The sequence below is a fragment of the Phascolarctos cinereus genome, unplaced genomic scaffold (assembly GCF_003287225.1).
Source record: "Phascolarctos cinereus isolate Bilbo 61053 unplaced genomic scaffold, phaCin_HiC Scaffold_1;HRSCAF=81, whole genome shotgun sequence".
Lineage (NCBI taxonomy): Eukaryota > Metazoa > Chordata > Mammalia > Diprotodontia > Phascolarctidae > Phascolarctos > Phascolarctos cinereus.
The window spans coordinates 91481858-91509589 of record NW_027555514.1 but is presented as its reverse complement, the minus strand read 5'-3'; the positions used below and the strand labels follow the sequence as shown (position 1 = coordinate 91509589).

General features: G+C 48.1%; 1 protein-coding gene across 1 annotated transcript in view; it reads left to right on the top strand.

Annotated features, from left to right (window-relative positions):
* AGAP3 (ArfGAP with GTPase domain, ankyrin repeat and PH domain 3) overlaps positions 1–27732 on the top strand; it is an 81729-nt gene that overhangs the window by 28253 nt on the left and 25744 nt on the right. The window contains 8 exon segments of the mRNA XM_020977843.2: positions 14726–14784; positions 16073–16160; positions 16347–16432; positions 18037–18178; positions 18959–19093; positions 19275–19402; positions 22711–22869; positions 26630–26722. Coding sequence (XP_020833502.1) covers positions 18157–18178; positions 18959–19093; positions 19275–19402; positions 22711–22869; positions 26630–26722 — 537 coding nt within the window. The 5' untranslated portion in view covers positions 14726–14784; positions 16073–16160; positions 16347–16432; positions 18037–18156.

Genomic DNA, 27732 nt, shown 5'->3' with positions numbered 1-27732 from the left:
TCACATAGCTGGTAAGTATGTGAGGCTGCATTTGAACCTGAGCTCAAGTCTTTCTGACTCCAAGGTCAGCATTCTGTCCACTGGCTGTGGTGGAGCAGATCTGAGGCGCAGGATACTGGGTTCTGTTTTGGACCTGTTGAGTTTGAAAATACATACAGGATGTGTGGGTGGCAATTCTAATAGGCAGTTGGTGGCACATGACTAGAGTTGAGAGAGGGGATGTATAGATTTGGAAGTCATCTGCATGAAAGTGAGAATTGAGGGTGCTAATGAGATTCTCAAGAGAGCCAGTTGGGGGGGGGATACCTGGGACAAAGCCCTGGGAACAGCCATAGTTAAAGGGTAGGAGATGGGGCATGATCCAGCAAAGGATCGTGGACTATTGGAAAAACCCAAACCTCGTGCCCTGCTGATAGGAGAACGGCAGGAGTGTCCTCTGTCCCAGGTAAGTTTATTTGATTTAGTGCAGATCCGTCTTGAAGATCTATGCCCAGGATGCTTGTTAGGTTTGAATGTAATTTCAGACAGAGAATAGCACCCATTGCCCTGTCCCATTTAAGGTTTTGAGTTATAGAAGGATGGGGCTATGTGTGATGGTGGGGCCTGATGCCGTATAGTTTTGTATCGCAGCGTTGAGCTAGGTCTTGAGTAGAGGGAATTGTCATTAGATTGTAAGCTTCTTGAAGGCAGGGGACTGTCTTTTGTCTCTCTTTGTGTCCTCAGCACTTAGCACAGTGCCTTGATACATAGTAGGTGCTTAATAAATGTTTATTGATTGATCTAGAGGTTAGTTAATTAATAACAATAATAACTGACATTTATATAGCACTTACGATGTGCCAGGCACCATGCTGAACACTTTACCATTAATATGTGATTTGGTACTCACAACAACCCTGAGAGGTAGGTATTATTATTGCCCCCATTTTATGGATGATGATAACAAGAACTAGCATTTATATAATACTTTAAGATTTGCAAGCTCTGTACATATATGATCGTATCCAAGCCTCACAATAACTCTCTAAGGTAGGTGCTATCATTATCATTATTATTATTATTATTATTATTATTATTCCCATTTTATAAATGAGGAAACTGAGGCCAAGAGAGGTCAGGTGACTTGTCCAGCACTCTGTCCACTTGACCACCTAGATGCCTGATGTTAGTCTCAGAAGGGAAAGTTGTCATCGAGCACCTAATTTTGGACTAAAAGAGCCAATTTTCATTAGTGAGTGTGTGTATGGTTGGTTTTGGGTAGATAGGTGGCCCAGGGGATAGAACACCAGGCCTGGAGTCAGGAAGACCCGAGTTCAGATCCAACGTCAGACACTTACTAGCTGTGTGACCCTGGACAAGTCACTTCACCCTGTTTACCTCAGTGTCTTCATCTATAAAATGAGCTGGAGAAAGAAATGGCAAACCACTCCATTATCTTTGCCAAAAAAAACACCAAAAGAGTTGGACATGACTGAATACCACTACAACAAATGATTGGTTTTAAACACAATTTCCCCAAACCCCAAAAATATTCACAATATTTTTCCCTACTTTTCTTCCTTCTTTTGATTTTTGGTATCCTTGGAACCACTGAGTGCTGGCAGCAGGTTTACTTGGGGAAAGAAGATAGCATAGCCTCTGATTGTCTGAGCCCACTGGACACAACCTGCAGGGCCTTAGAATTGTATTGAAAGTTTCCAGAGATTTGTCTGACAGTGTTTCTGGGTCAAGCATTATTTCAGGGCCCACAGAAAGCCTTGAGAATTCATAGGATCACAGCGTGAAAGCTGGAAAGGACCTTTGGGATCATCTATCTTCCTTATTTCACAAATTAGGAAACTGTCTTGTTTGGGGTCAAATCCAGATAGATGGAAAACTTCCTGGGAGCTCTTCCAGAAGTCCACAAAGGGCCAAAACTGGGGCCAGAGCTGGATGAGTGGATGAGGTTTGGTTAGGAAGGGAGGAAGAGTCAGGGATTACTCTGATACTACAAAAACAACATGGAAATTGGGTTCTGGAGGGAGGGTCTGGCTCTTTCACCAGCCAGCTTTGTGGCCTCCCGAAAGTTGTGTCCCTCCCTGGACCTTTTCTCTAAAATTGAGGGGGCTGAACCAGACAATCCTGAAGGTCCCTTCTATCTCCAAAAGTTGATGATTATATAGGCTTATAGGACAAGGTTGTGAACCTACCTGTTATGTTCCCAAGTGCCTTTTTTTCAGAAAGATGTCACTTTATCCAGCATCTTAGGGAGCTTATTGTCTGCGACTGGGTTCCTGATGTGAGCTCCTTAAGAATTGGAACTCTGTCTGATTAAACTCTTTTTCCCTATATAGTAAGTACTACGACCCATTTGCTGATTTCTTAAACCCCCAGTGGGACTGGGTTATCTTAGATATTGTTGCCTCCTGAGATTGCCGTATTTAGGATGGAATCATAGAACATTGGAGGAGGAAAGGACCAGACACCCTTAGAGACCATTCAGACCAGCCTGCTGCTCATTTTACAGATGAGAGTACAGGCTGAAAAGAGATCAGGAGCCTTGGTCCAAGGTCATGCAGCTCAGCTGGCAGAAGTGGACCAGAATCTAGATCTTCAACCCCAGTACTCTTTCCCATTATGCAAGATTGACTTGAAGACTTAAATGCTGTCCTATATCATGGAGTGGAATTAAGTGGAATAAACATTTATTTAGCACCTACTGTATGCTAAGGGCTTTACAAATATTACCTCATTTGATCATTGGTACTATTATTATCCTTATTTTACGGTTGAGGAAATAGAGGCAGAGAGGGTAAGAAACATGTCTAGGGTCACACAGCTTGTAACTGTCTGAGGCAAGGTTTGAAATCTGGTCCTCCTGATTCCAGCCCCACTGCTCTATACCCAGTACCACCAGAAGCTTCTAGAAAACTTTTTATTGTTTTATATATATCAGCCTGACTCTCTCAGAGATTCTAAGTTTCTTAAGGGTAGACACTTAAATATTCAACTCTTGTATAGCACCGGGCACAGGGATGTTTGGGGCTGCTCTGGATGTTAGAGACTTCTTCTGTCTGTCGTGTTATGGAAAGAGCAGACAGGCCGACAAAGACCTCATCCAGTTGAGAAGAACTGTAGGATTATAGATTTAGAACTGGAAGGGACCTCAGAAGTCATCTAAGCCCAGCCAGGAAACAAAGGCCCAGAGAGATTAAGTGATGTATTCATGGTCACATAGGTAATAATTGAAAAAGTCAGGAATTTGGACCCTGCTTTGACTCGAGATGCTGTGCTTAGGGGTCCATAGGCTTCACCAGACTGACAGAGGGGTCCAGGACGCAGGAGAGGTGAAGAAACCCTGGACTAGATGATCTCCAACTTTGGCTTCTTCTGAAGACTCCTATTGGCATTAGAGAGGCCCCTGCCCCCACTTTTTTTTTTCCTTGCCCCATAACCCAGAGCCAAAACTCCACCTATTCCTTGCCTAGAGACAGATTTTTCACTTTGGCTCATAAATCAGACAAGAGCCTGCCATGAGGCTTTCTGAGGAAAGCACTTGAGTGAATGGAGAGTGTCCAGCTATCTTCCTACCCCTTTTTCTCTCCCCAGGGTTTGCTTAGGGCTCCCAGGCTCCTTCTGTCTTCTTTCCCTGTCCATTTCTCCAGCCTGAGCCTGGCTGAGACCAAAAGGAGAGATTTTGCTGCCACCTGGTGGACCTGAGGTTGGTTGTCATTCTCAGCCCACCCTCTAGGACAACACGAGGAAATTGGCAGGCATGTTTGGCGTTTTCCTTGAGCACGGTTACTCTCCAGGACTACAGAAGGATTTTTGGCTTTTGATTTCATTCTTCCTATCCCTCATTGTCTAAAATGAAAAGCAGTTCAGTGAAGACTTCTTTTGGGTTCTGGAGGCCCCAGATGCTCACATGCCTAAGTCTGGTTTTTAGTTTTTATTGATGCTTTTTACATCTAAATGTATTCCTTCCCTTTCTTCTCCCCAGAAGGCCATCCCTTGTAACAGAGATTTAAAAAGAAAGAAAAAAAGCAATTCAGCAAAACCGAGTAACACGTCAGCAGTGTCTGACAGTGTATGAAACATTCCACAACTATAACCCCCTACTTCTTCAATGATGCATTTCTCAATCCTTCTCCAGGTCCAAACTTGGTTGTTATACTTAAATGGCATCCAGCATATGTAATAATCATTGTGTATATTATTTTCCTGGTTCTTTTCCCGTGTGTCTCAGAATCCTTGATATTCGTACATTCATAACCACAATTTATTTAGCCATTCCCTAATTAATGGACACCTACTTTGTTCTCAGTCACCACAAACATGCTCCTGTAAATGATTTGATGTATATATAGGATCTTTGACCTCCAGAGGGTGTATATGCTCAGTAATAGGAGCGTGGGGTAAAAAGACAAGGCCTTCTTTGGTGCTTTTTTTTTAAAAGTGTCATTCTAAATTACTTTTCAGAATATTTGGATCAATTCACACTCCACCAACAATGTATCAGTGTATCTGTCATCATGCAAGTCATCCAACCTTTACCCTTGCCATCATTTCTCATCTTTACCAATTTGTTGGCTGCCATCCCACCCCTGCTTTTTGTCTGTCAACACATGTTTGATTTCTTCTTATAGGAAAGGCACCATGTAATTTGGACTACCAAAGGCCTCTCTTGTCACAGTTCTCCAAACTCATCATACATTTATTTGTTTTTCTTACAAACTTAAGATCTCAACAAATACCCGTAATCATATATCAAAGCTCTGTAATTTTGTCATTTGAGTATTCTGCTAATGCAGATGGCAGACCCTCTGTGACTTAGTAGGTGGTCTTTGAAAGTTGCTGTGACCAAAAAAAAATCTCATTTACTCTGTGGCCAACCTGGCAGTGAGCCTCTTTTAATTTTGCTTGGCTAGTCACCTCAGATAGCAGATACAACTGGGCTCAAACAAAATGAGAAATAAAACCCCAGCAAAATGTAAAACTTCAAGCCATCTACAGATTTTATTTTAAAAGAGAAGATATAATGATAATAATAATTTGTTCAGTCGTATCTGACTCTTTGTTGACCCCATTTGGGGTTTTCTTGGCGAAGATACTGGAGTGATTTGCCATTTCCTTCTTTAGCTCATTTTACAGATAAGGAAACTGAGTGAAGTGCCTGAGGCCAGATTTGAACTCAGGTCTTCCTGACACCAGGCCTGGTGCTCTGTCCACTATACCACCTTGCTACCCAACAATAATAACAACAACAGTAATAATAATAGCTATTAGATGCACCTGGTGGCACAGGCCACTGAGACTGGAGTCAGGAAAACCTGAGTTCTGATGTGGCCTCAGACACTTATTAGCTGTGTGACCTTGGGCAAATCACTTAACCTCTGTTTGATTTCCTCAACTGAAAAATGAAGGTAATAATAGCACCTACTTCTCGGGGTTGTGAGGACCCAATGAGATAGTAAATGTCTGGCACCCATAGGCACTGTATTAGTGCTTATTCCCCTTCGTTTATTTTGCAGTATATTTGCTAATTTGGGCCTATATAAAACCTGGATGCTAAAGAGTTTTACTTTGCATTGTTTTGTGATCTTGGACTTGTCCAGCACTAGTCTTTTGTGTACATTTGGTTCTGTTTCTACATTCTCTATTCTGTTCTCCTTATCTCTTTTCCTAAGTTTTATCAAGTACCAGATGGTTTTGAGAATTATCATTTTGTAATGGACTTTGAAATCTGGCAAGGCTAGTCTCCCTATATCATTCCCTCCCTGCCTCCCAATAGGCTTAAGGTTCTTTTCGTTTTCGCATCATCTTCTTTTATTAGCAGATTCTTTCATTTAGTACCTTGGGATCACATTCCCCAAATAGGCAAAGGTTATAATCTGCTCATGTATCTTGTCTAAACTGCCTATGCTTACTTGTTTTTCCATATGCATTTTAACATTCAATTTTATTTTTAGTGTAACTCTTGTTTTCACTTTTTTCAGTTAATAAGCATTTCTTTTCTCCCTCTCCTTGAGGGAAAAAAAAATCCTATTATAAAATATGCATAGTGAAGAAAAACAAATTCCCAAATTGCCCTCTTGGAAATGTATGTCTCTTTCTGTATCTTGAATCCATTAACCTTCTGACAGGGATTGGCAGCTGGTTTGAAGTCAGGCCTCTGGAATCTTGATTGATTGATTGATTGAATCTTGATTGAATTGATCAGATCTCTTTAAAAAGTTTTGTCCTCACCATGTTGTTACTGTAGAAATTGTTTCGGTTTTGCTTACTTCACTTTGCATCAGTTCACATCAGTCTTCTCAGGTTTCTTTTGTTGCTCTCCTTTCGTTTCCCTCTTTTGGCCAGTGACAGACCAGGATCAGCACGGAAGCTTTGACCAGCTTTGTTTCTGACCTGGGCCCCATCACCCCTCTTTAGGCAGCTTGGGAGCTTGCCCTGGGCTTTTACTTCTGGCCTGCACCTCCAAATTCACCTGTCCAATAGCAGCAACTTCAGGGGGTGGACACCACACCCAATCCTTTCATCATTTTTTACCTTTATTTTATTACACTCATATACCATAATCTAGCTGTTCCCTAGTGGATTTCCAGTTCTTTGCCACTACAAAAAGAACTCCTATAAATAAGTTTGTACACAAGGGTCCTTTTCCTCTTCCTCTAAACTCTCCTGGGGTGTTATTTCATCTAATTCTTTAAGTTTCCCATTGGCATTTTTGTTGATGCTGCTTTTAATCTCTAAGTTAATTTGGGGAAGTATTGGCATTTTTACTATTTTAGTTCAACTTCTAGGCTTTAAATACTCAGTTCTTTATTTCTATCAAAATCATCTTAATATATCTTTATATAAGTCTGATATACGTCCTGGTAGGTTGATGTCTGAATAGTTAATAGAATTTATGTTATCATTATTGCAAGTAGTGTTTGTCTTTCTGTCAGTTTCCCAGTTTTTGTTAGTGACCTATAAAATGCATTTGGTTTTGTAGATTTACTATCAGTGTCTTACCTGGTATGTCATTTGTTAACTCATTATTTTGTTTGTCTCTTGGAGTTTAGGGATATTTAACTTCTTTACAAATGCTTTTAATCTCCTTAATTCTTTTCTTTACACCTTATTGTTATAGTTAAGATTTCTAAGACTACATCAAATACAAGGAGTGACAGTGAATATCCCTGCTTCACATCTGTTTCTAGTGGAAATCTTAATGTATATACATCTGCAGTTAGACTTCATATGTGACATTTTTGAAGTACTTTGGTCATTCAGTGAAGAAGGTAGGTCCTTTCCCTATGTCACAGGAAGAAATTTGAGGCTCAGCCTGGTTTAAGTGACAGTTCTCAGGTCACCTAGCACCTGGCTACAGCAAGGATTAGATCTCTCTGCTTTTGAAATTCATAGCCTTCCAGTGCTGGCCGGGTTTTCCATTTCTCTTTTCCCTTCTCTCCCTCACCCTCTCTCTCTCTCTCCCTCCCCCCTCCCTCACCTCCTCCTCTTTTTCACTCTTCCCCTCTCCCCCCTCTCTCCTTTTCCCTCTCTCAGATTCATTAGGATAGAGAAGTTGTCCATTTTTACCATTGCTGGGCTTTTTATGCCCCTTTGGTGGCCTCTGATAAGTGGATGCAGGTAGCCTTAGGGTTCTAGAGCCATAAGGAGTCCAGTAGCATATAAAGGAGCAGGTAAAGGAAGACTTACCTTGAACTGATGCAGAGTCAATAGACAGAACCAGGAAAACAATATATACAATGACTACAACAACAAATTTGAAGCCAAATCCTGCAAAACATTATAGTAACCAAATTTGGTCTCCAAAGAAGAGATGTACGAAGGCACCTTTTTCCATTTAATTTAATTGCAGAGAATATGAATATGGAACATTGCATATAATGTCAGAATTTTTTCAGTATGTTGGTTAGTTTTGCTAAACTGTTTTTTTCCCCTCTCTTTTATTCTTTATCATAGGGTTTCTTAACCTTTTTGTATGTCATGAACCCCTTTGGCAGTATGGTGAAGCCCCATCAGAATAATGTTTTTTAAATACAACAACACAGCTAGGATATTTATGTGTATATCACTTTAAGGTTTGCAAAGTGCTTTTAGATATTTAGATAACTCATTATATCCTCATAATAACCCTGTGAAGTGGGTGCTGTTATTATCCCCCTTTTACAAATAAGGAAAAAGGGCATAAAGAGGGTAGGTAATTTGTCCAAAGTCACACAGCTGGTTCTGTCTGAAGTAGGATTTGAGCTCAAGTCTTCTTGACTCTTAAGACCTGAACTTTATTCATTTTGCCTACTAGAGACTATATTAAAATATAGTTATCAAAATATTTTTTAAAAATAAGTTCACTGATCCTAGGTTAAGAACCCCTGCTTTATTATAAAGAATTACGGGGCCAGGAAGGAGGAGGATATACTGGGAAATGTAGGTGGTATAACAAAAGATATATATAAAAATACTTAAAACAAAAAAAAACCTGTATTGGGAGGACTTGGAAGATATTTCCAAAATGGTTCCTCGTCCACAGCCCGTATACTTTAGTTATGGCCTCATTTCTCTCAGTCCCTAGAGAGGTAGGTGCATGCCAGTCAAAGATGCATCTACCTGGGGCTCTCAGGACTGGGCTTTTTTTGGCCTACAGAGAGTGGTTGGTAGTTGTTTTCTTAGAGCTGATAGTATAAAGGAGGTCTGAGACATGAGCAGGCAGTCAGTCACACTCTTTTCCTTTGCCTCTGTTTGGTTTCCATATGAGTGTTGTACAGTTTCCTTGTGAAAGATTGATGGATTTGGAGTCAAAAGTCTTGGGTTACAATCATGCCTCTGTTCCTTGTAGTATTCCCTGTGTAACCTTGAAAAAGTCACCTACCCCCTTGGACCCAGATATTTAGATTGTAAGCTCCTCAAGGGCAGGCACTGTGTCTTTTTTTGTTTGTATGCTCAGTGCCTGGCACACAGTAGGTACTTTTTAAATACATGTTGATTAGTGGCTAATATGGAAGTGTGTTTCACATGTATAATCAGTATCGTATTGCTTGCCTTCTCAAGAGGTGGGGAAGGGGCAGGAGGGAAAGAATTTGGAACTTAAATTTTGAAAAATGAATATTAAAAAATGTTTCAAGTGTAATTGGGAAATAATGGAAAATATTTAAAATATTTTAAAAACATAAATAAATACATGTTGGTTGATTGAGCCTCAGGGTCTGAGGAGTTAGACTCCGTGATTTCCAAGATCTCTTCCAGATCTAAGCCTTGTGATCCTAAGCTGAATTAATGTGCTTTCTCCCTTTGTGCAAGGGACCACCCACTTCTATTTCCCCGTAGTCAGAGAAGGTTTCTTAGAAGGGAGTTGGGTATAGAGGAAGAAGCTGTTGCCATTTTAGGAGTTGGCATAGTAGAAGCAGACCCAAGGGGCAGAGAAAACTTGTTTGACTGGAGTGAAGGAAAGGAGAGGTGTGTGGGTGGTAGAAGGGGGAGACTGGGTTGGAAAGTGTAGTTACATCTCTTTTGGAGCGGGCCCAAATCTCTTTACCAAATTAGGGAATAAATGTCCCGCCTTCTAACCATTCTCTGCCTTTACTAGTCTTCTTGTTTCTGACTGAAGTTCTGGGCATTCTGCCTTGTTAAAAAGGAATCCGCAGTAAAAGATATCTTCTTATCAGGGCTTGGGATAAAGTTGTCTGCTGGGATAGTTTCTCCAGTCAAGGACTTGAGCTGCATGACTTTTTCCTCTGAGGACAGAGGAGAATCTCTCACTGAAGTGGTTCAAAGATTCCTGGAGTTGCCTTCCTTCACCAAGGTCTGGGTTGATTTATCTACCTGGTTTTCCTCCCACTTTTTGGGTTCTTAGGGAGGAAAGATGGGCCATTTTCCAAGGAAGAAACTGCTGGGCCCAGAAGCAGCCCAGCAAGGCCAACCAGATCTTCCCCAGCTTTCGTCATGTCCTCCCCTCCAGAGACTGTCCCTTAAGAGCTGCCATTCTCCTTGGATTTTCAGCCACCTGGGAGGAAATGCTTAGACCAAAGCATTGTTTTTCCTAGGGAAGTGCTGCTGTGTGTTCCTGTTGGTTTGTGCAGCTACATTTCCTGACTCTCGCCTTCAAGTCACTGAAGGTGGTTGAATAAGTGTCTGAATTGGGAGCCCAGGACTCATTGGTTTTTAATCTTGGTTTTCTTCCTGATTGGCTGATCCTGGGAAAGTCCCTTCTTTTTTGAGCCTTGGGCTACCTACCTATTAATCTGGGGAATATGTTTCCCAGGGACCAGTAGTAAGGAGTGGTCCTCAACATTGTTTAAGTATTAGACTGGCAAAGATGTGAAATCATCATGTCCAGGCCACAGGGATCCAGCCCAGGATTTCTGACTTCCCATCTCTTGTCTCTGTTTAGGAGCACCTAGGATGGGGAGGCACCTCCCTCTTCAGGCACTTTCCCCCTCCCACCCCAAGCCGACCCCCGCAGGAATGTGCCACTTTATCGTGTACTTTAGCTCCAGAACAGGACCATGGAATTCTAAGACTTGAAAGAGACCTCCAGGGCAAGATTAGACTAGGGGGAAGTAACACTAGGTTTAATTTAAGCCACTTGGAAATGAATTAAAAGTTCTTTTTTCCCTCTTCTCCTAACTCAGTTGACTCACAGGGTCTCCACATTGGAAGGGACCTTACTTATTCCTCTACAATTGACTGGACAAGGAGCCACCCAAATTCCACTTCAGGGTCTCTGATGGGGGAGCCCACAGTCTCCTGGGGCAGCTCATTCCAATTTGGAATAACTCTTAATTGCTAGGAAATGTTTCTTTACATCAAGCCTAAACCTGCCCCTTTGTAGCTTCCCCCAGTTGTTTCTAGTAGTGTTCTCATGGCAAAAGCTGGAGTCTGATCCTTTCTTCTTCAAGATGGTCCTTCAAGGACTTAAAGATAGCCTCCTCTCCGCAGTCTTCTTTTCCCCAGGCTAAATGTCACTCCCCCCACACCCCCATTCTTTAACCTATCCTCCTGTGGCACAAATTTAAGGCCTTAATGGTAGTGTTTAAACAGTGATTTTTAAAAAAACCCAAAAAACATTTGTTTCATCCCTGTTGTGATGTTTGGGGCAATTTTCAGTTGGCTAAGGAGCCCGGGAGTGCCTACTGTTTAAAATTCAGGGGCAAACAAAAACAAGGGAGTATTCCCTTGCCCCTTTTCCCGTGTGAGCCGTGTGATTTATACCAAGTTAATTGTGGAACCCTCAATCCAGAAGTTGAAATAAGATCCCACCTCCCACCTCCCAACCCTGGTGGTTTAAGTGAGTTGGTTGTTAGCAGTCATGCCTCTGGTTGGGAGAAATTAGTGGCTTCAGGGTCTTGGAAGTTAGTCATTAGTTTAGAAAGGTAGAGTCCAGGCCCAGAGGTTATCTGCTGATCCCACAGCAGTGGGTAGAACAACACCTAAGCCAGCCCAGACAGATGAGTGTCTCCCCCGCGTTTTTATAGCTTCCAAAGAAGAAAAAAATCATCTCCGGAAACATCAGAAGTTCTACCCAGTCCTAACAGCCCTCACTCTTGGGAAGCCTTTTCTTTGAAGTCTCCGAAATAATTCCTGCTCTGGTTAAAGCTCCTCTTCTCCCGTTAGACCTCTGGTGTTAGGGGAGAGCTGCCCACCCTTCTCTGTAAAGCACTTGGATACATTTGTGGTCACTTCAACCATCATTTAGCCATCTTACCCTTGATCACAACTCCCGTTCTCTTAACCCTGATCCAAGTTTCCTGCCCTCTGGATTCCTGGGTGCTCTCTAGTAGACCAGACAAGCTGGCTCAGCTGCCTCCAATCCCAGGTGTTCCAGGCCAGGCTTGCCAACTCTCCCTCCCCAGTCCTGGCTGCTGGGGCTCTCCCAGGTCTGGGCTTGCCTGCTGGGCTGCTGCTCTCAGGTGCTGCTGCTGGTGGATCGGAGGGAGGGACACCGGGAGGGAGGCCTGGGCACAGGCTCCAGGTGCTCAGCGCCCCCCCTGAGACCTGGTGGCAGCAGCCCTCCCTCCCCCGCCCCCCTCGCCATGGACCTGGGCCACCCTGCCCCCTGAGCATGGAGCAGGGCTGGCCCCGGGGTGACAGTTGCAGCAGGGAGCGGCCCAGGGGCGCCTGTGGCCGCACCCTCAGCGTCTCTGACTCGCTGGACCTGCAGGGCTCCTCCACCAGCTGGGCCATCCAGGCTGCCCTCTGTGCCGCGAGGGAGCAGCCCCCCAGACCCAAGAGCTACTGCTCTGCCCATTCTGGGGCACCTCCTTCCAGTACCCGCAGCCTTCTCCTGAACCTTCTCCGCCCGCGCACCAGCCGCCACCAAAGCCAGTCTGACGGGCTCCCTGCTGCTGCCAGCCCTGAGCCTGCTGGGCTCCCCGGGACCTGCATCTCGGAGCCCTCTGAACCGCCTACTTCTCCCAGTCCTGAGCCCCCCAGGAGGAGCAGGGCCCTGGGAGAGAAGAAGCTGCGGCCCCGGCCGACCAGCATGACATTTCTGGAAGTGAATCGCTTGGAGCTTTCAGGAGCTGATGGTTCTGGTGGGGGCCTAGGCCGGGCAGGGAGCTCCGGCTTTCTGAGAGGCAGTTCGCTCTGGAGCAGCCAGCGTTGGCAGGTATTTCGGGGGAGCAGCGGGCGGAGCACCGAGTCCCCCCGAAAGGGCTTCTCAGCCTTGAGGAAAAGTTTCAGCTTCCGGCTTCGTCGGGGCCAGGAGATTCGTCGTTGTGAGTCAGGACTGCTCCCCCGGGCCCGGGTCCGAACCAAAAGTGATGGCGATGCCAGTTCTTTACATGCCTTCCCTAGTCGCCGGGACCTGCTATATCCTGAGGGCAGGCAGGTGGCCCCAGACTCCACCCGACCCAGTACAGGGGCCAGCCTCTGGAAACTCCTCACTAGCCGCTTCCGGCGGAGAGAATCTGGGTCGTCAGGAACATCAGTGCCCCGAGAGCCCTTGTGGAGTAGGAGGGCTGCCACAGCCCCAGTTCTCCTGGGAGTTCAGAGCTCCCCACGGGCATCGGGTAAGGAGGAGGAAAAGCAGGCTAGCCTGTCCAACGATGGGAGGCCAGTGCCCATTCTGTGGAGTCTTTCACACAGGTCTCTGCCAGCTGAACCTTCCTCTGGGCACTTGCCTCTTGTGGAGTCAGTTAACCTAGATCTTGTCATCATCCGTAGGGGTCACCTGGCTTTTTTGTGCCCAGGCATAGGAGGCCAAGGACAAACATCAGGCATGTACCTGGGGCATGTTTGCGAGAGCCACGGCTGTCCACAGGCTAAGGACCCTAGTTGCTTAGTTACTTAGTCACTGTTCTCTGGGCCTCAGTTTTCTAATCTGTAAAATTAGAGGGTTGGACCAGATGAGCCCTTAGATCCCATGAAAATTGGAAATGTGAAAAGTGAGGGCCTTTTAAGCGGACGCTAGTGGCTGCGTGTGGGGCAGAGTCTAGTTGGGTTTATTCCCGAGCATCGGATACGCTGGTGGCATCAGATGGCATTGTTGTCCAGACTCAGTCCCCCTGGGCGCGGGAGCATGGTTTAGAGGGAAAGGTCCATTGGAGGGGAGAATGGAATTGCAAACTCTTTGAGGGCAGGGAGAGGACTGCCTTTGTGTTTTGTCTCTGACTCTCCAAAACAGACTTCTTTGCACAGGTTGAATTGAGAGGTTGGAAGAATAGGTCACATAGAGTGAGACTGGAGAAGAGAGTGTAGGCTAAAGAAACTGGCTGGACAGCAGGGGATGGTTCTGTGCTGTGCACCCCAGGGGCTCTGGGGAAGGCATTCTTGGAATTGAATGGAATTGACTTGGGGAAAGTTCTGGGGCTCATTCCTAGAGGGAAGCAACCTTCTTTGTTCTCTAGGGAAAGCATGACAGAAACAGCACAGGAGCAAGTTTACAGTAGATAATGACCCTAGGGAAGGCATGAGGTGTTACGGACACCTGTGGCACTTCCCAAACACTCATGTATCAGGAGAGAGTGAGGGTCGTGAAGGAATTCATAGGGATTTGGGGTAGCTGGCTGGCTAGGGCCAACACTGCTTTGGAGGGGCTCTGGGCACCTCAAGAAAAACCTCTTTCTTTCTCCCCCTTCCCCTTTCTCTTTTCCCTGGCTGTGGGAGGTGTGTCCCAAACCAGGGCTACTAGAAACCAAATCACAAGTTCCAGTTGGTATCAAGTATGGGTTGGGAGAGTAAAGGGAGGCTGGATGGGGGGAGGAGCAGGATCTAGAGGGAGCTCCTCATCTCCCAGGAGGAGCTTTGGGGTGGAGAGTGGGGCTGGGCACCAAGGCTCCATGTGGTCTGCCAGGGAGGAGCCCTCTTCCACTCTTTACCTCTGCTCAGGAATGTGGTGGGTGGCCCCACCCTCCTCTGGGTGAGTTGTTTCTACTCGCAGTGAGAGGCTTGCCTCTACTTCTGGGTCCTGCCAAGTGCCAGGTCTGCCTTGGATCTGGTCTTGAGACCTGCTGTGGAAATCTTGGGGCCAGCCCCGAGTGTCTTGAGGGGAGAAAAGGTGAAGGAAGGCCTAGGAGGCTAAGGCATGAACAGAGCAAACTTCATACAGCTGCCATTACCAAGCAGAGTTTGACTCTGCTCCCAAGGATGGCTCGTCCCCTGGCAGAGGCTCAGGAGCTTGAGATGTCTGTGGGAACCAATGGATGGAGTTAAAAAAGAGGTCAGAGTAGTAGATGTGAAAGGGGGAATCATGCGGGCCGCCCCGCCCCTAATGGTTCTGTTGTCTTTCTTTGCCCCACAGACTCATTTGTTAATAGCCAAGAATGGACCCTGAGCCGATCCGTCCCCGAGCTTAAAGTGGTAAGTGAAGGCAGGAGGGAGGGAGGCAGAGGATCAGCTTTCCCCCTGAGCTGGGGGAAAGCTCATTGCCTCTGAGAAGTACCAGGTGTGTGTGGCCTGGGTCTCTCCCCTTATTCCCAGCGCTGTCTCTTCTTTCCTTCTGGTTAGGTCTCTCTTCTCCCTTCCCATGCCTTTGTTTCTCCCAGCTTCTCACTTTCTCCCTCCTGCCTTCCCTTCTGCCTTTTGGCCCCTCCTCCTCCTCCTCCTCTCTCCCTTGCTAGTTCTTCCTTCTCCAACTTCTCTAGAGAGACAGAGTGTGCTTTCTTTCTTCTCTCCTAGAGGAGCTGAGCAGCTCAGTGGAAAGAGCCCTGGTCCTGGAGTCAGAAAGAGCCAAGTTCACGATCAGCCTTAAGACACTCATTAGCTGTGTGGCCCTGGGCAAGTCATTTTGCTTCTCTCTCTATCTATGGATAGATAGATAGATAGATCTAGATATCTACCTCAGTTTCCTCAACTGTAAAGTGGGGATAATAATATCCCCTACCTCTCAGGGTTGTTGAGAGGAGCAAATGAAATAATATTTGTAAAGTGCTTGGCACTGTAACTGTCTGTATGCCACTGGCACTTAACCAATGTTTGTTCTTTCCATCCTCTCTCTTATTTGTTCTTTAATACTTACACTAACCCTTATATTCGCCAGTAGTAATAACAGCAGCTACCATTTCTGTAACATTTACTATGTGGTATGTACTTTCACATGGATCACCATTACCCTCTCAGGTAAGTAGGGCCCTTCCTAGCCACGTTGTACCACTGAGGCTCAGAAGATGCCTCACGTCTTCTTGCCCAGGGCTTGAGATGCAGGTCTCCTGACTTCAGTTCCATGATTCCATGCCCCTTTCTCGGGAGGGTGAGCTCTAGACAAGACAAAACTGTGCCAAGTGTTTCACAAATGTTATTTCACTCGATCTCACCATAACCCTGGGAGGTAGGTGCCGTTTGATCCCAATTTTACAGTTGAGGAAACTGAGGCAGACAGAAGTGAAGTGACTGGCCCAGGGTCACACAGCTAGTAAGTGTCTGAGGCTACATTTAAACCTGGGTCTTCCTGACTCCAGGCCCAGGGCTCTATCCACTGCGCCATCTCTCTTTTCTCTCTGAGACAATATTAACGCGAACACTCTCTATGTCTTTCTTGTTCTTTCTCCCCTTCTTCTTCTCCTCTCCCTCCTCCACCCTTTCACACTTTGACACACCTCTTGCCTCATTTTCTCTGTCCCCTTGTCTCACTTCCTTACCTCTCCCTCAGGGCATTGTGGGGAACCTGTCTAGCGGGAAGTCAGCTCTGGTGCATCGATATTTGACAGGGACATACGTCCAGGAGGAGTCCCCAGAGGGTGAGTCTTCTGGGTCTTACATGACCCCCAAGGATGACCTGCCGTTGCCTCTTACCATTCCCAGATTTCCAGAGAGATGGGGCTTTGATGCCCCTTCCCACCCCTCCCTTCCCCTTCTACTCCGCTCCCTAATTTCTTTCTTTATCCTCCCTGAGGTGAGGTCCTAATTATGTTTTCTGTTCCCAGGGGGCCGATTTAAGAAGGAGATAGTAGTGGATGGTCAGAGTTACCTGCTGCTGATACGAGATGAAGGAGGTCCCCCTGAGCTTCAGGTGATTGATTACTCCTTCACCTACCACACATACAGCCACAAACACTCTCTCTTTCTCTCTCTCTCTCCCTCTCTCTCTCTCTCTCTCTCTCTCTCACTCCCTGTCACTCCCCTCTTCCCTCTCTTCTACCCCCTTTCTCTCCCTCTCTCCCCCTCTTCTTCTCCTCTCCCTCTTTTCTTCAGGCCTCCAACTAGAGATAGGGATTTTAGGGGTGAGAGGACTGTGATGTTTGTTTATTGATGCTTTATGTTTTTCTACATTATAACCATTCCTGATTTATCTCCTCCCCTCCCCTAACCCCTGCCAAGAACACCAGTTGAGCAAAAAGAGCAGACAGTGATAAATGCAGAATTCTTTGTTTGATGCTCAAAGCCCTTCATAACCTAGGCCCCTCCTAGCTGTCCAGTCTTCTTACACCTTACTCCGTGTTGATTCATGATACTGGCCTCCTGGCTGTTCCACAGAAAAGATATTCCATCTCTCGGCTCTGGGCATTTTCTCTGACTGTCTCCCTGTCTCAGAACACTCTCCCTCCTCTTTTTTGCCTACTGCCTTCAAAGCACAACTAAAATCCCACCTTCTACGAAAGCCTTTCCCAACCCCTCTTCGTTCCATTGTCCTCCCTCTTTTAATTATTCCCTCTTTTTCCTGCATGTAGATTGTTTGTACATTTTTGTTTGCTTGTCTCCCCCATTTGATTGCAAGGTCCTTGAGGGCAGGGACCTTTGCTTTTTTTTTTTAAATCACCTGTGCTTAGCACGGTGCCTGGGACATGGGAGACACTTAATAAATGTTTATTGATTGACTGACTGACCCTGCCCAATAGTGCATGTACTATCTACACCTGTTGTCCCTCACCTTCCTATCAGAAGGAGGGAAGTGCTTTCTTCTGTGTTTGTACTTTCACATAGGGCTCTTTTTTTTTCTTTTTTTTTTAAATTTTGATTTATCAGCAATCACTTCCATATGCTTTTGAGTTTAAAATTTTTCTCCCCCTTCCTCCCCGCCACCCTCCCCAAGACATCGCACAATCTCATATAGGCTATACTTTTACATTCCAAAACATATTTTCATGTTAGTGAAGTTGTAAGAAAAAATTTAGAGGAAATAAAACTCAACAGAAGAGAAAAAAAAATGATAGTGATTCAGCTTCCACAGTTCTTTCTTTGAATGGGGATAGTTTTCCATCACAAGGCCTCTGGGGATGTCTTAGATCCTTGTATTGCTGAGAAGGGTTCAGTTTATCGATATTAGTCATCGCACAGCGTGGCTGTTATTGTGTACAACGTTCTCTTGGTTCTGCTCACTTCACTCAGCATCAGACCATATGAGTCTTTCCAGGCTTTTCTGAAGTCAGTCTGTTCATCATTTCTAAGTAGGGCTCTTAATAGCCACATTGTATAGCTGAGGCTCAGAAGATGCCTCATGTCTTGTCCGAGGCTTGAGATGCAGGTCTCCTGACTTTCAGTTCCGTGATTCCACGCCCCTTTCTCGGGAGGGTAAGCTCTAGACAAGACAAAGCCCAGGGCTCCAACTGGCCTGGTCTGGGAAGCTTTTCAGCCCCCGGACATTGGGGTGATGTGACCTGTTCTTCCGCGCCGCAGTTTGCTGCCTGGGTGGATGCTGTGGTGTTCGTGTTCAGCCTGGAGGACGAGATCAGCTTCCAGACGGTGTACAACTATTTCCTTCGGCTCTGCAGCTATCGTAGCGCCAGCGAGGTGCCCATGGTCCTGGTGGGCACTCAGGGTGAGGCTGGGGAGGCTGGGCTAGGGCAGAAAATCCAGAGGAGTCTCCTAGGGTTTGACAGAATTTGACTGAGGCAGTGGGAAAAGGCGAGAATGATGGGAATGAGCCACAGTTAACTAATCAGTGCGACAGAACTTAAGTCAGTGGGCAAATATGGGTTCCTGAGAATAGTAACTTAATCCCGCCTCTTATCCGTCCTGTTACTGTACTGAACCTTGCACTGGGCCCCGTCGTATCATCCCTGCCCGAGCTGCGCACCCCATAACCAAAACCTCATTTTCCTCACTTCCTGTCCTCCCACCCCCACACACTTGCCTTCCCCAGATGACACAGATTCAGAGAGTCCTGGAGCTAGAAAAGATTTTAAAGCTGAGGAAACAAATTCAGAGAAATAAAGTGATTTGGACAAGGTCACAAGAAGTGGTGCATTTGGCACAAGGGTGCAAATCACTGGGCTCTTATTTCCATGCCTTCCTTTTTTGAAGTATTTTGTTGATGCCTTTTTGAAACATATCCGTCATTTCCCAGTGACTCTTCTCCCTGCAGCTGGCCCCACTCTTAACATACCAACAGAATCCCCCCTTGTACCTGAAGTACAGTTAAGCGAAACAGAGCAGCGCTTTGGCCACAGCTGACAATGTGTGTCTCGTCCCACACCTCTCTGAGAAATGAGAGGCATGTTCCACCAGTCCCCTGAGGACACCTCCAACCAAATGCCCTTTCCCATAGGTATTTCCGCTCCTCACCAAGCTTGACTCTTTTTCTTCCTGTCCCCATCAGACGCTATCAGTGCTGCAAACCCCCGAGTAATCGATGACAGCCGGGCCCGAAAACTTTCCACGGACCTGAAGCGCTGCACCTACTATGAGACATGTGCAACCTACGGCCTCAATGTGGAGCGTGTCTTCCAGGATGGTAACAGTGGGCATGGGGCCGGGCTTGAGAGCTAGAGAGAAGCGTCCTCTCTTCCCTCCAATGGGGGGTGCAGGAAGGCTTTCCTGGTGGGTTGCTATGGCCGGGTGTTCTAGGGGAGGTTTTAAGGTGGGCTTTCCCCTTTCTCCCAGAGGAGGTAACTTGACTGTGCTGTCCCCTGCAGTGGCACAGAAGGTGGTGGCCTTGCGGAAGAAGCAACAGCTAGCCATTGGGCCCTGCAAGTCACTACCCAACTCACCCAGCCACTCGGCCGTGTCTGCCGCCTCCATCCCAGCTGTGCACATCAACCAGGTGTGGGCCCTTGACCTTCCGTCCACCCGTCCATCCCCATTCCGCACCCTGCTTTATCCCGGTGATACACGCCCGCCAGGCTTGGCTCTCTACGTCTGCTGCCCTGTAAATACGTCCTCTGCTACAGCCTGCCCCTGAGCATGATCTTTGGAGAATCATTTGCGAGGCTAGAATTCCATTTGGCTTCTACAGTTTGCCGTGCCCCTCTTTGCAGTCTGCGCTATCGCCCCTTCCCCCCAAAGTATCCCCAACTCCTTCCTTCCTTCGACTTTTAGTCCCAGATCACTGTGCTGTGAGAACTCAAACATCTGGTGGAACCAGCACACTATGAAACTATTTCCCTAAGAACTGTTTTCCCTGTTAGGGAGGAAAGCATCTGGTAACCTCACTCCACACAAAGCCTTTAGGGATTTAACATCTAACTCTTCTCAGAAATCGCTGTATGTAAAAAGGGCAGTGCTCAGCACAGAGGAATGAATGGCTAATGGTGGAATCATCGGGTGAGATACTTTTGAACCCCTCAGACCATGAGCCAATGCTCTTTAAACTTCTGCCTAAGCTTTTTTTAAAATATATTTTTATTTATTTTGTTAAATATTTCCCAACCATATAGGAAATTTTTTCAAAGCATCATTTTAAAAAATTGTGAATTCCAAATTCTGGTTCGTTGGTTGGTTTGTTTCTATTTTTGACTCAATTTTTTTTCCTTAGCCCATGGCATATGGACCAGTATGACCTGTCATGACTGTATTTCCTCATCCCAAGCCTTTCCCCACTTCTGCCCCTCTTTCTGCCTCTCTCTGTATCGGTGAACAAAAGTGACTCAGATGGGATTGGGTCACGTAGCTAGCTTGTTTAAATATTCTGGTGTGCAAGCCACTTTGGGCCCTCCCTGTTGGTGCCCTGGCTCCCCTACCTGGCTTTAAATGATAACTTAGTTGCCTGGAGAAGAGGGGCCACCTTTTTCTTGAAAAAGGGTGCGGGTGTAGCCCTGTGATTGTCCCTACATGGGCGGGAGGAAAAAGAGCAGAGAATCTCTTCTTAATCTCAGAGTAGCTCCCAACCATTGGAGAGAAAAAAACCCCAGCGATCACACAACCCAGTCTTGCAAGCGTCCCTTTTGCCGCAAGAGCCAGTAATGGAGATGCTGGCTTAGCAGACATTCCTCTCTGTGCACCTGTTAGGGTGGAGGGAGGCATTCAGATTAAAGGATGGTCTGTTCAGTCACCGAGAACCTCATACGCTCCTGTCCTCCTTCATCACGGAGCTTCCCTTAGGTTAATACCTTGTGACCTTTTCTATTTCTTTTAAAATAATTTTTTTTTACACATTTCAGTCATTTTCCCAGACAACCTCCGCTAAAACCCTCCTGGTGTAACTAAGATGTAGAGTTAAATGACACATACTGATACATTGTTGGTATTTAATAGACTATACTGCTTCCTGAGTCTGTCTTCCACCCCCTCTGCTGGGAAGAGAGAGGCTTACAACATCATTGTCATCATCAGTCTTCTGCTCTGGAGCCAAGACTGGATATTGCAGCAAACTGAGTTTGATGTCTTTTCATGGGTTTTTTTCCCCCTTTACCTTACTGTAGTCATTAAAGATTGTTCTCTTGGTTCTTATTTGCCTCCTGCAGGTGGATACAGGTATTCCTCAGTGTCTCCAAATCCTTCATCATTGTCATTTCTTATGGCACAATAGCATTCCATCACTTTAATATCCCCTAATTTGTTCAGACATTACCCAGTTAGTGGGCACCTACTTCGTTTCCAGTTTCTGCTATGGCCAAAAAAAAAAAAGTACAACTGTAAATATTTTTGCATTTCCTTCTGTCTTTTCTCCTTTCATTTACCTTGGGGCAAATGGCTGATAATGGGATTGCTAGGTCAAAAAAATATGATTAGTGACTTTTCTCCAGTGGTTTCAAGTTGTTTTCCAGGGTAAGTGGATCAGTTTCCAGCTCCATCAACAGTGTGTTAATTTTTTTTTTTTTGGTCTGGACCAGGGATTTCATCAGTGATTTCACCTGTGCAGATTTATAGGCTGAGAGAATTGCCCAGGATACTGAGAATCTAGGTCACTTTCCCACTGTCACATAGCCAGTAAATATTGGAGGAAGAACTTGAACCCTGGTTTTCTTGACTCTAACGCCAGCTACCTGTCCATTACACCTCACTGCCTCTTCATTGATTTTTCTCGCCTTTTATCTTCTTGGGCAATTGGCTGGGTGTGAGATGAAACCTCAGAGTTATTTTAATGTGCTTTTTTCTTATTAGTGATTTAGAGCAGGGCTTCTTAAACTTTTTTCACTCGTGGCCCTAGAGATTTTTTTCACATGGTTCTTAGAACCATAGAATCCTAGAATCTGGGATCATCTCCTTCTTCTGAAATCTGTTCATCTCCTTTGACCTTTGGCATCTGTTTGGGGAAGCCATTCTATTTGCATCCTGTATCCCTTTCTGCTTTCTTGTCCATCCGGTCCCTGTCAAGCATCTAGGACTCAGATCAGAAGCCTCACCCTTCTCTGTTCCCCTTCTCCTTGGCCCTTGGCTTTCCTGGGCCCAGCTTCACTCAGCGCTCACTTCTCTCTGGCTGTCCCCATACGACTTGGGAGGAGGTACGTCAAACACGTCCAGTCCCATGCACACATACACACACACCCCCACCCAGTCGAGAGGGCAAAGACGATAGGATTGCCGTTTGAGTTCTGCCATTGTCCTGTGGTCCTGACCAAGGCTCCTTTGGCTCCAGCTAAATTCCCTTCTGGGGCCCCTCCTCAAGTATTAGTGCAGACGACCCTAAAAAGATCAGCTTTGGAAAAGCAATCCTGCTCTAATAGGAGAATTTGGGAAACTGGGGATGCGCCTTTGTTGAGGCAAGGGCTGAGCTATCTATCTGCCTCTTTGCTTCTCACTCTCACCCCCTTCCACCAACTCTTCCCTTTGATCACTCACTTTGGGAACACTCTGTCCTCTCCACAGCCTCATGTGATCAAAGAGACACGAGCTTGGAGGTCATGTTACAGATGAGGAAACTGAGTCCAGAGAGACATTAAGTGACTTGCCCAGTGTCATACAAATAGTGTCAGTTGAGATTCAGATCTAGTTCTTCTGATTCCAAATCTCCATGCTCTGGGTGGGAAACTAGTATTTAGGCCGGAGGAGTTCTACCCATGGTTTCCAGGCCCCATAGTTTGAAGGTCAGTTTTCTTTCCCTTCTATTCCCTACTCCAACCCCATCTTGTTTCCCTAGAGCTCCCTCTGTCCCTTTCCGAAGTCCCCCTCACCAGCACTCTCTGTCCTCAGGCCACGAATGGCGGCAGCAGCGCCTTCAGCGACTACTCATCCTCCGTCCCCTCCACCCCCAGCATCAGCCAGCGGGAGCTGCGCATCGAGACCATCGCTGCCTCCTCCACCCCCACACCCATCCGCAAGCAGTCCAAGCGACGATCCAACATCTTCACGGTATGTGGCCCTGCCTCTCCCTTCCCTCACCCTCTCCCAGAGCCCCACTCTCTGAATAGGCCAGGCTGAGCCCAGGAGAAGGGAGATGGTCAGGGACCGCACGAGGATGGCCTTCCGAGGCAGGAGGCCAAGCTCCTCACCAGAGGAGTCCCCTCCACCCGCTTAGACACACATACTTTGCAAGGGCCTTTTCCAACCTCCTTATAGACATCACTCACCTCCTTGGCCCTCACCCGAGACACATCAAAGATCCTCATCTCTTGCTCCTCCCTCATCTACACATATACAGCTCTCCCATCTCTTAATACATCTAGAACTTCTCCCTTCCTCCTGTAGTAAAGATGGAGCTGGACGGGATCTTAGAGACTGAGGGTATTTATTTTGCAGACGGAGAAATGGAGGCAGAGAGCAGTACCCGTGACTTGCTTAAGAGCCAGGACTTAGAACCCAGGTGTTCTCAGGGCTAGCCCAGAGCTTTATTATTCTCCCAACTGCACCATGCTACATTAGATAGAATTTGCATACATTTCGTTCCCCATCCTCTTGTTTGGTTTGACCTCACCTTGAAAATGATTTCTTGGGCTCCTGACTCTCCCACAGCCACTCCCACATGGGGCTCATTCCTCCTCTTCTTACCTGACACATGCAGATGGACGTGGACACAGAGGTCCTGCTGCCATCTCCATTTACAGACACTGGCTCCCTGCAATCTTGTGCTGACCTCATGGCTCTTCCCTCCATTCTGCCCCACTCCCATCGCCAGTTCCTGGCCCCCAAGGTCAAACCCTGTGGCTTGCACCCTGGACCATTGCTGGGGTCACAGCTCAAAGATACGTGAGCTTGCCATATGGATTTGGGGAGGAGAGGGGAGGGAATATCACCGACTACCAGGCAGTCTGTCCTTCTGCGTCACTCTGTGCGTCTCTTCCTGAATGCTAGAGTTTTGACTCCCAGCCTGGCCCTGTGTCCAGCCAGCCAGGCCTGGTTCCACCTGGGCTTTCAGGAACCTTGCCCAGGGCCAGGGTTTCCAAAGACCCGATCCTTCATCCAATCCCCCCACCCTCTTCCTTATCCTCTAGACCTCCTGCTGCTCTCCAGCTTGTCCCCACGGTGTGCTGATTCCCACTCTCTCACCCCCCGCCGCTTCCCCTCATGCTCTGCTAAGTGGTCTTCTTGCTGACGGCTCCCGCTTACCGCACTTCCCCTGTCCTTGACCCTGGCTAAATGCTCTACCCCCCCCCCCCTTTTTTCCTACTCCTTGTGAAACAAACAGCCCTGGTGGTTGCCTGCTCCTGCACCCCTTTACCCCGCTGCTGCTGCTGCTGCTGCCGCCACTACCGCTGCCACCGTCACTGCTGCCGCCAGTGTCGTAAATACCGCTGTTTGCTTGTATACACGCCGACCACCGCTAGCGCCCGACACCCCATTCCTTGACATCCTCCATCAGGCCTTTGACACCATTCTTTCTCTCTGCCATCCCCTTCCACCATTGTCCCCGTGTCCCCAGTCACTTTGCCCGTCACCACCTCCCCTACCTCCCATGATCCAGCTCCATGACACTCCTCAATGACCATGGCGTGCTCGTGCTCTCTCCTTCCCATCTCACAACTCTCTGCGTCCTTGCTGTGGTGACCTCACACTTTGTCCTCTTGGCTGTCGGTGACACTCTCACACCCCGCCCTCGCCTCCTCTTCGAGACCGGGCGCTCCTCCCATTCTCTCCATCTCTGCAATGGCGACCTCGTTTCCTTTCCATCGTTTCCATGGCGACCTCAGTTTTTGCACCATTGTCTCCGGGTGACCTCGTGCTTGTCTGTCACGGTGGGTGCACCCCGGGGGACCTCCCCCGCACATCATCACTACTTGGGGTGTTTGCCCCTCCCCCTGCCATCATCATCCTCCCGTCGAGACCCCCTGCTCATGGAAAGAAATCCTCGCACCGTTCCCTGCCATCGTGCCCATGATTCTGCCTGCTCTGTTGCCCTCGTGACCTTCCCACTCACTGTTGCTGTCGAACCCCTCTACCCATGCCCCTTGCCTTACCCCTTTTCCCCCCATGACCTCACATGCTCATTTTGTTTTGGAGTTCCTTTGCTCGCCAATGGGGGCTGGGCTGGTCCCCGACCACCTAAGTGCCCTACCTGTCTGGGGAACCTGGTGGCAGTGGTCCCACCCACCCCTTCACTGGGCTGAAGGGTTAGTGAGGTGAGGCTGGGCCAGGGGCCACGTAGCCCAGGGAGCGCCCAAGCGGTGGCGGGCAAGGGGCTGGGCAGGCTGCCCATGGCGACGATTCGCTCTTGGACGGTTTCGGTTTCCAGCCTGTTCTTCCTGCTCCCTCTGGCTGTGCTCATCTCACTCAGCTCCTGGGCTCTTGGCAGCCCGGGACAGGACAGAGCAGGAGGGATGGGGACTCGGGGCCACCACGTGGCGAAAATTTCCTGTTGAGATGGACGCTTGGCCCCTGGTGCAGCTGCCCCAGGTCTTCCCAGCAGGGGTGCCTCCACCACCTCCACCTCCACTACCACCACCACCGCCACCACCGCCTCCTCCTCCTCTTTGCTCTCCGCTGCCTCCTTTCCCTGGCGCCTCGGTCTGCCCTCTCCGGGGCCGGCCAACTCCGTGCCGGGCTTGAGTATAACTTGCCAAAATCTTTATTCTTTCGATATTTGCAGATATGTGCCACTGTTTCCAACTTTTCATCAACAAAAAGGCCTTTCCAACTCCTTCCAAATTAGAAGACCAGGTGGTGACACAGCACCTCTGGACATTCTCCCCCCTGTACGGGGCCGGAGGCGGGCCGGGCCTTGGGACTGCTCTCAGATGAGAAGCGGCCGCCGTGCTCCCCACTCCAGAGACCCACAGGAACCTTTGTAACTAACCCCCACCCCCCAGGGAAGGCTAGGAACACTGGAGCCAGCAGCTGCGGGGCGCCTGGGGGGACCAGGGCCGGCTGGACACCTGCGCGCCAGGCTCACTGCATGGAGAAGAAGGGAGCTCAGCCCCACGCCCATCGGCCAGGCCAGCGTGATGGCGGCCCCAGAGGGGATGGGGGAGTCCAAGCGCCTGCTTCAGCCCAGCTGCTCCTGGGGGGAGAAGCTTTCCTGCCCCTTCCTTCCTCCTGCTCCTTCCTGCATGGACTACTGCTGCTCCTGCTCCGGACGCCGGCCGCTTGCCTTTTTTCCCCCCTCTTTCTGGCCTCTCCCTATTTCCTAGGAGCCGAATTCGGGTGGACTGTGTCCTGGGAGCCCAGTGGGGGGCACCCGGCCGTCATCCTCGCCTCTCTCTCTCCTCTCTCTCCGTCCACCGTGCCCCTCCAGTCATGCTGGCGTGCCCGGCGCACCGTGCCGGTGTCTGTTGTAGATGGGCCACCTGCCCGCTCTCTCCTGGACTCTACTGCCCCCGATGTTGTGCCCTGCGCTGCCAGCCACCACCCCTCTCCCGACCACCCTGACCCTCCCCCCTCCCCGGGCTGTGCGCTCATTGTGCCCTCGGTATTTCGTGTCCTTGCTCTTTTGTAAGAGGCGGCCCTGGCCCAGTGACCTGTGCTGCTCTGTATGGTGCCGTGTGTAAGAATAAACCCGTTGGAATACTCGTGGTGTCATTTCCTTCCCTCTTCCCGCCGCCCCCTGCCCCCAACCCACGACCAGACCCTACCCAGGAAGAGGGAGGAAAAGAGGGAGGGACCCAGGAATTTGAGTGGGCCGTTCTTGCCTCGTCCGCCCTGGGCTTCAGCTAACGCACCTGTGTCTCTTCTCTTTCAGTCTCGAAAGGGTGCCGACCTGGATCGGGACAAGAAAGCGTTGGAGTGTAAGGTGGACAGTATCGGCAGTGGGAGAGCGATCCCTATTAAACAGGTTCGTATTTCACCATTCCATCCCTCAAAGCAGCCAAGGTTGGGAGGGGGGCTTCTAAGAGAGTGGGCCTGGCCCCAGGGCCTGGAGTTGTCTAGCTCTTCCCATGAGCCTTCAAGCGATGCAATATGGGCTACTACAGGGGAGAAAGTCTGGGAGGAAAAGGCTCCCCCCTCCATTGATTCATTGAGTAAACATTAAGCACCTCCTATATACTAGGCACTATGCTGAGTGCATGGAAGAGTAGGTCTGCCTCTTTTGGGCATCACCTACTCACAGCAAACATGGCTTTGCCCATACTTGGGGTACTTGGAGGGATTTATGAAGTCATCTGTGTGGATGCTCCTTCCACAAGTCCAGACCCCTTCATGCCCTTCTGCGCTTTGTGAGGAGGACCCCCCAACACACCAAAGGCCTTCCTCTGGTTATTCTAATAGCTCGAAATTACCAGTCTAACATTGGGCTGTCCATTCATTATCTCCCATCCTGAGGATACAATTGACCCAACTCTTTTTTCAGAGCCCAGGGGAAAATTGGAGGCAGAGAGTAGGGAAGGGGCAGCCCCGGGCAGTGACTGCATTGCCCAGCTGGCTGGAATTGCTGCCGGGTTCTTTGGTAACTTCCCACTGAGGCTTCTCCGTGGACAAGTCTGGCTTCAGGGGGTCTTTGGAATCCCCGACTGCTGTGCCTGCAGGAGCCACAGGGGGGCAGCAACAGGCTGTGCCTCTGCTGGGCTGCAGTTCCCTGTTCCTGGCTGTTCAGAGCTTGGGAGCTGAGATGGGTGGAGACATGATCCCTCCCTTCCAATCACCCCAGTGAAATTATGTTAAAGTAAACATTAAGACTAGCCTTGCAGGGGAAAAGTCACAGAAGAACTGCATGTCTTCTGAGAGATATATATCCATTGGGAGAGGAGGAATTATCCCACCTATATTCAGAGTCAGGAATGCTCATCGCTAACGTCAGCTATATGAACCTTGTATTCAGCTAGGGAACCAGCCCTCTCTGTCTTC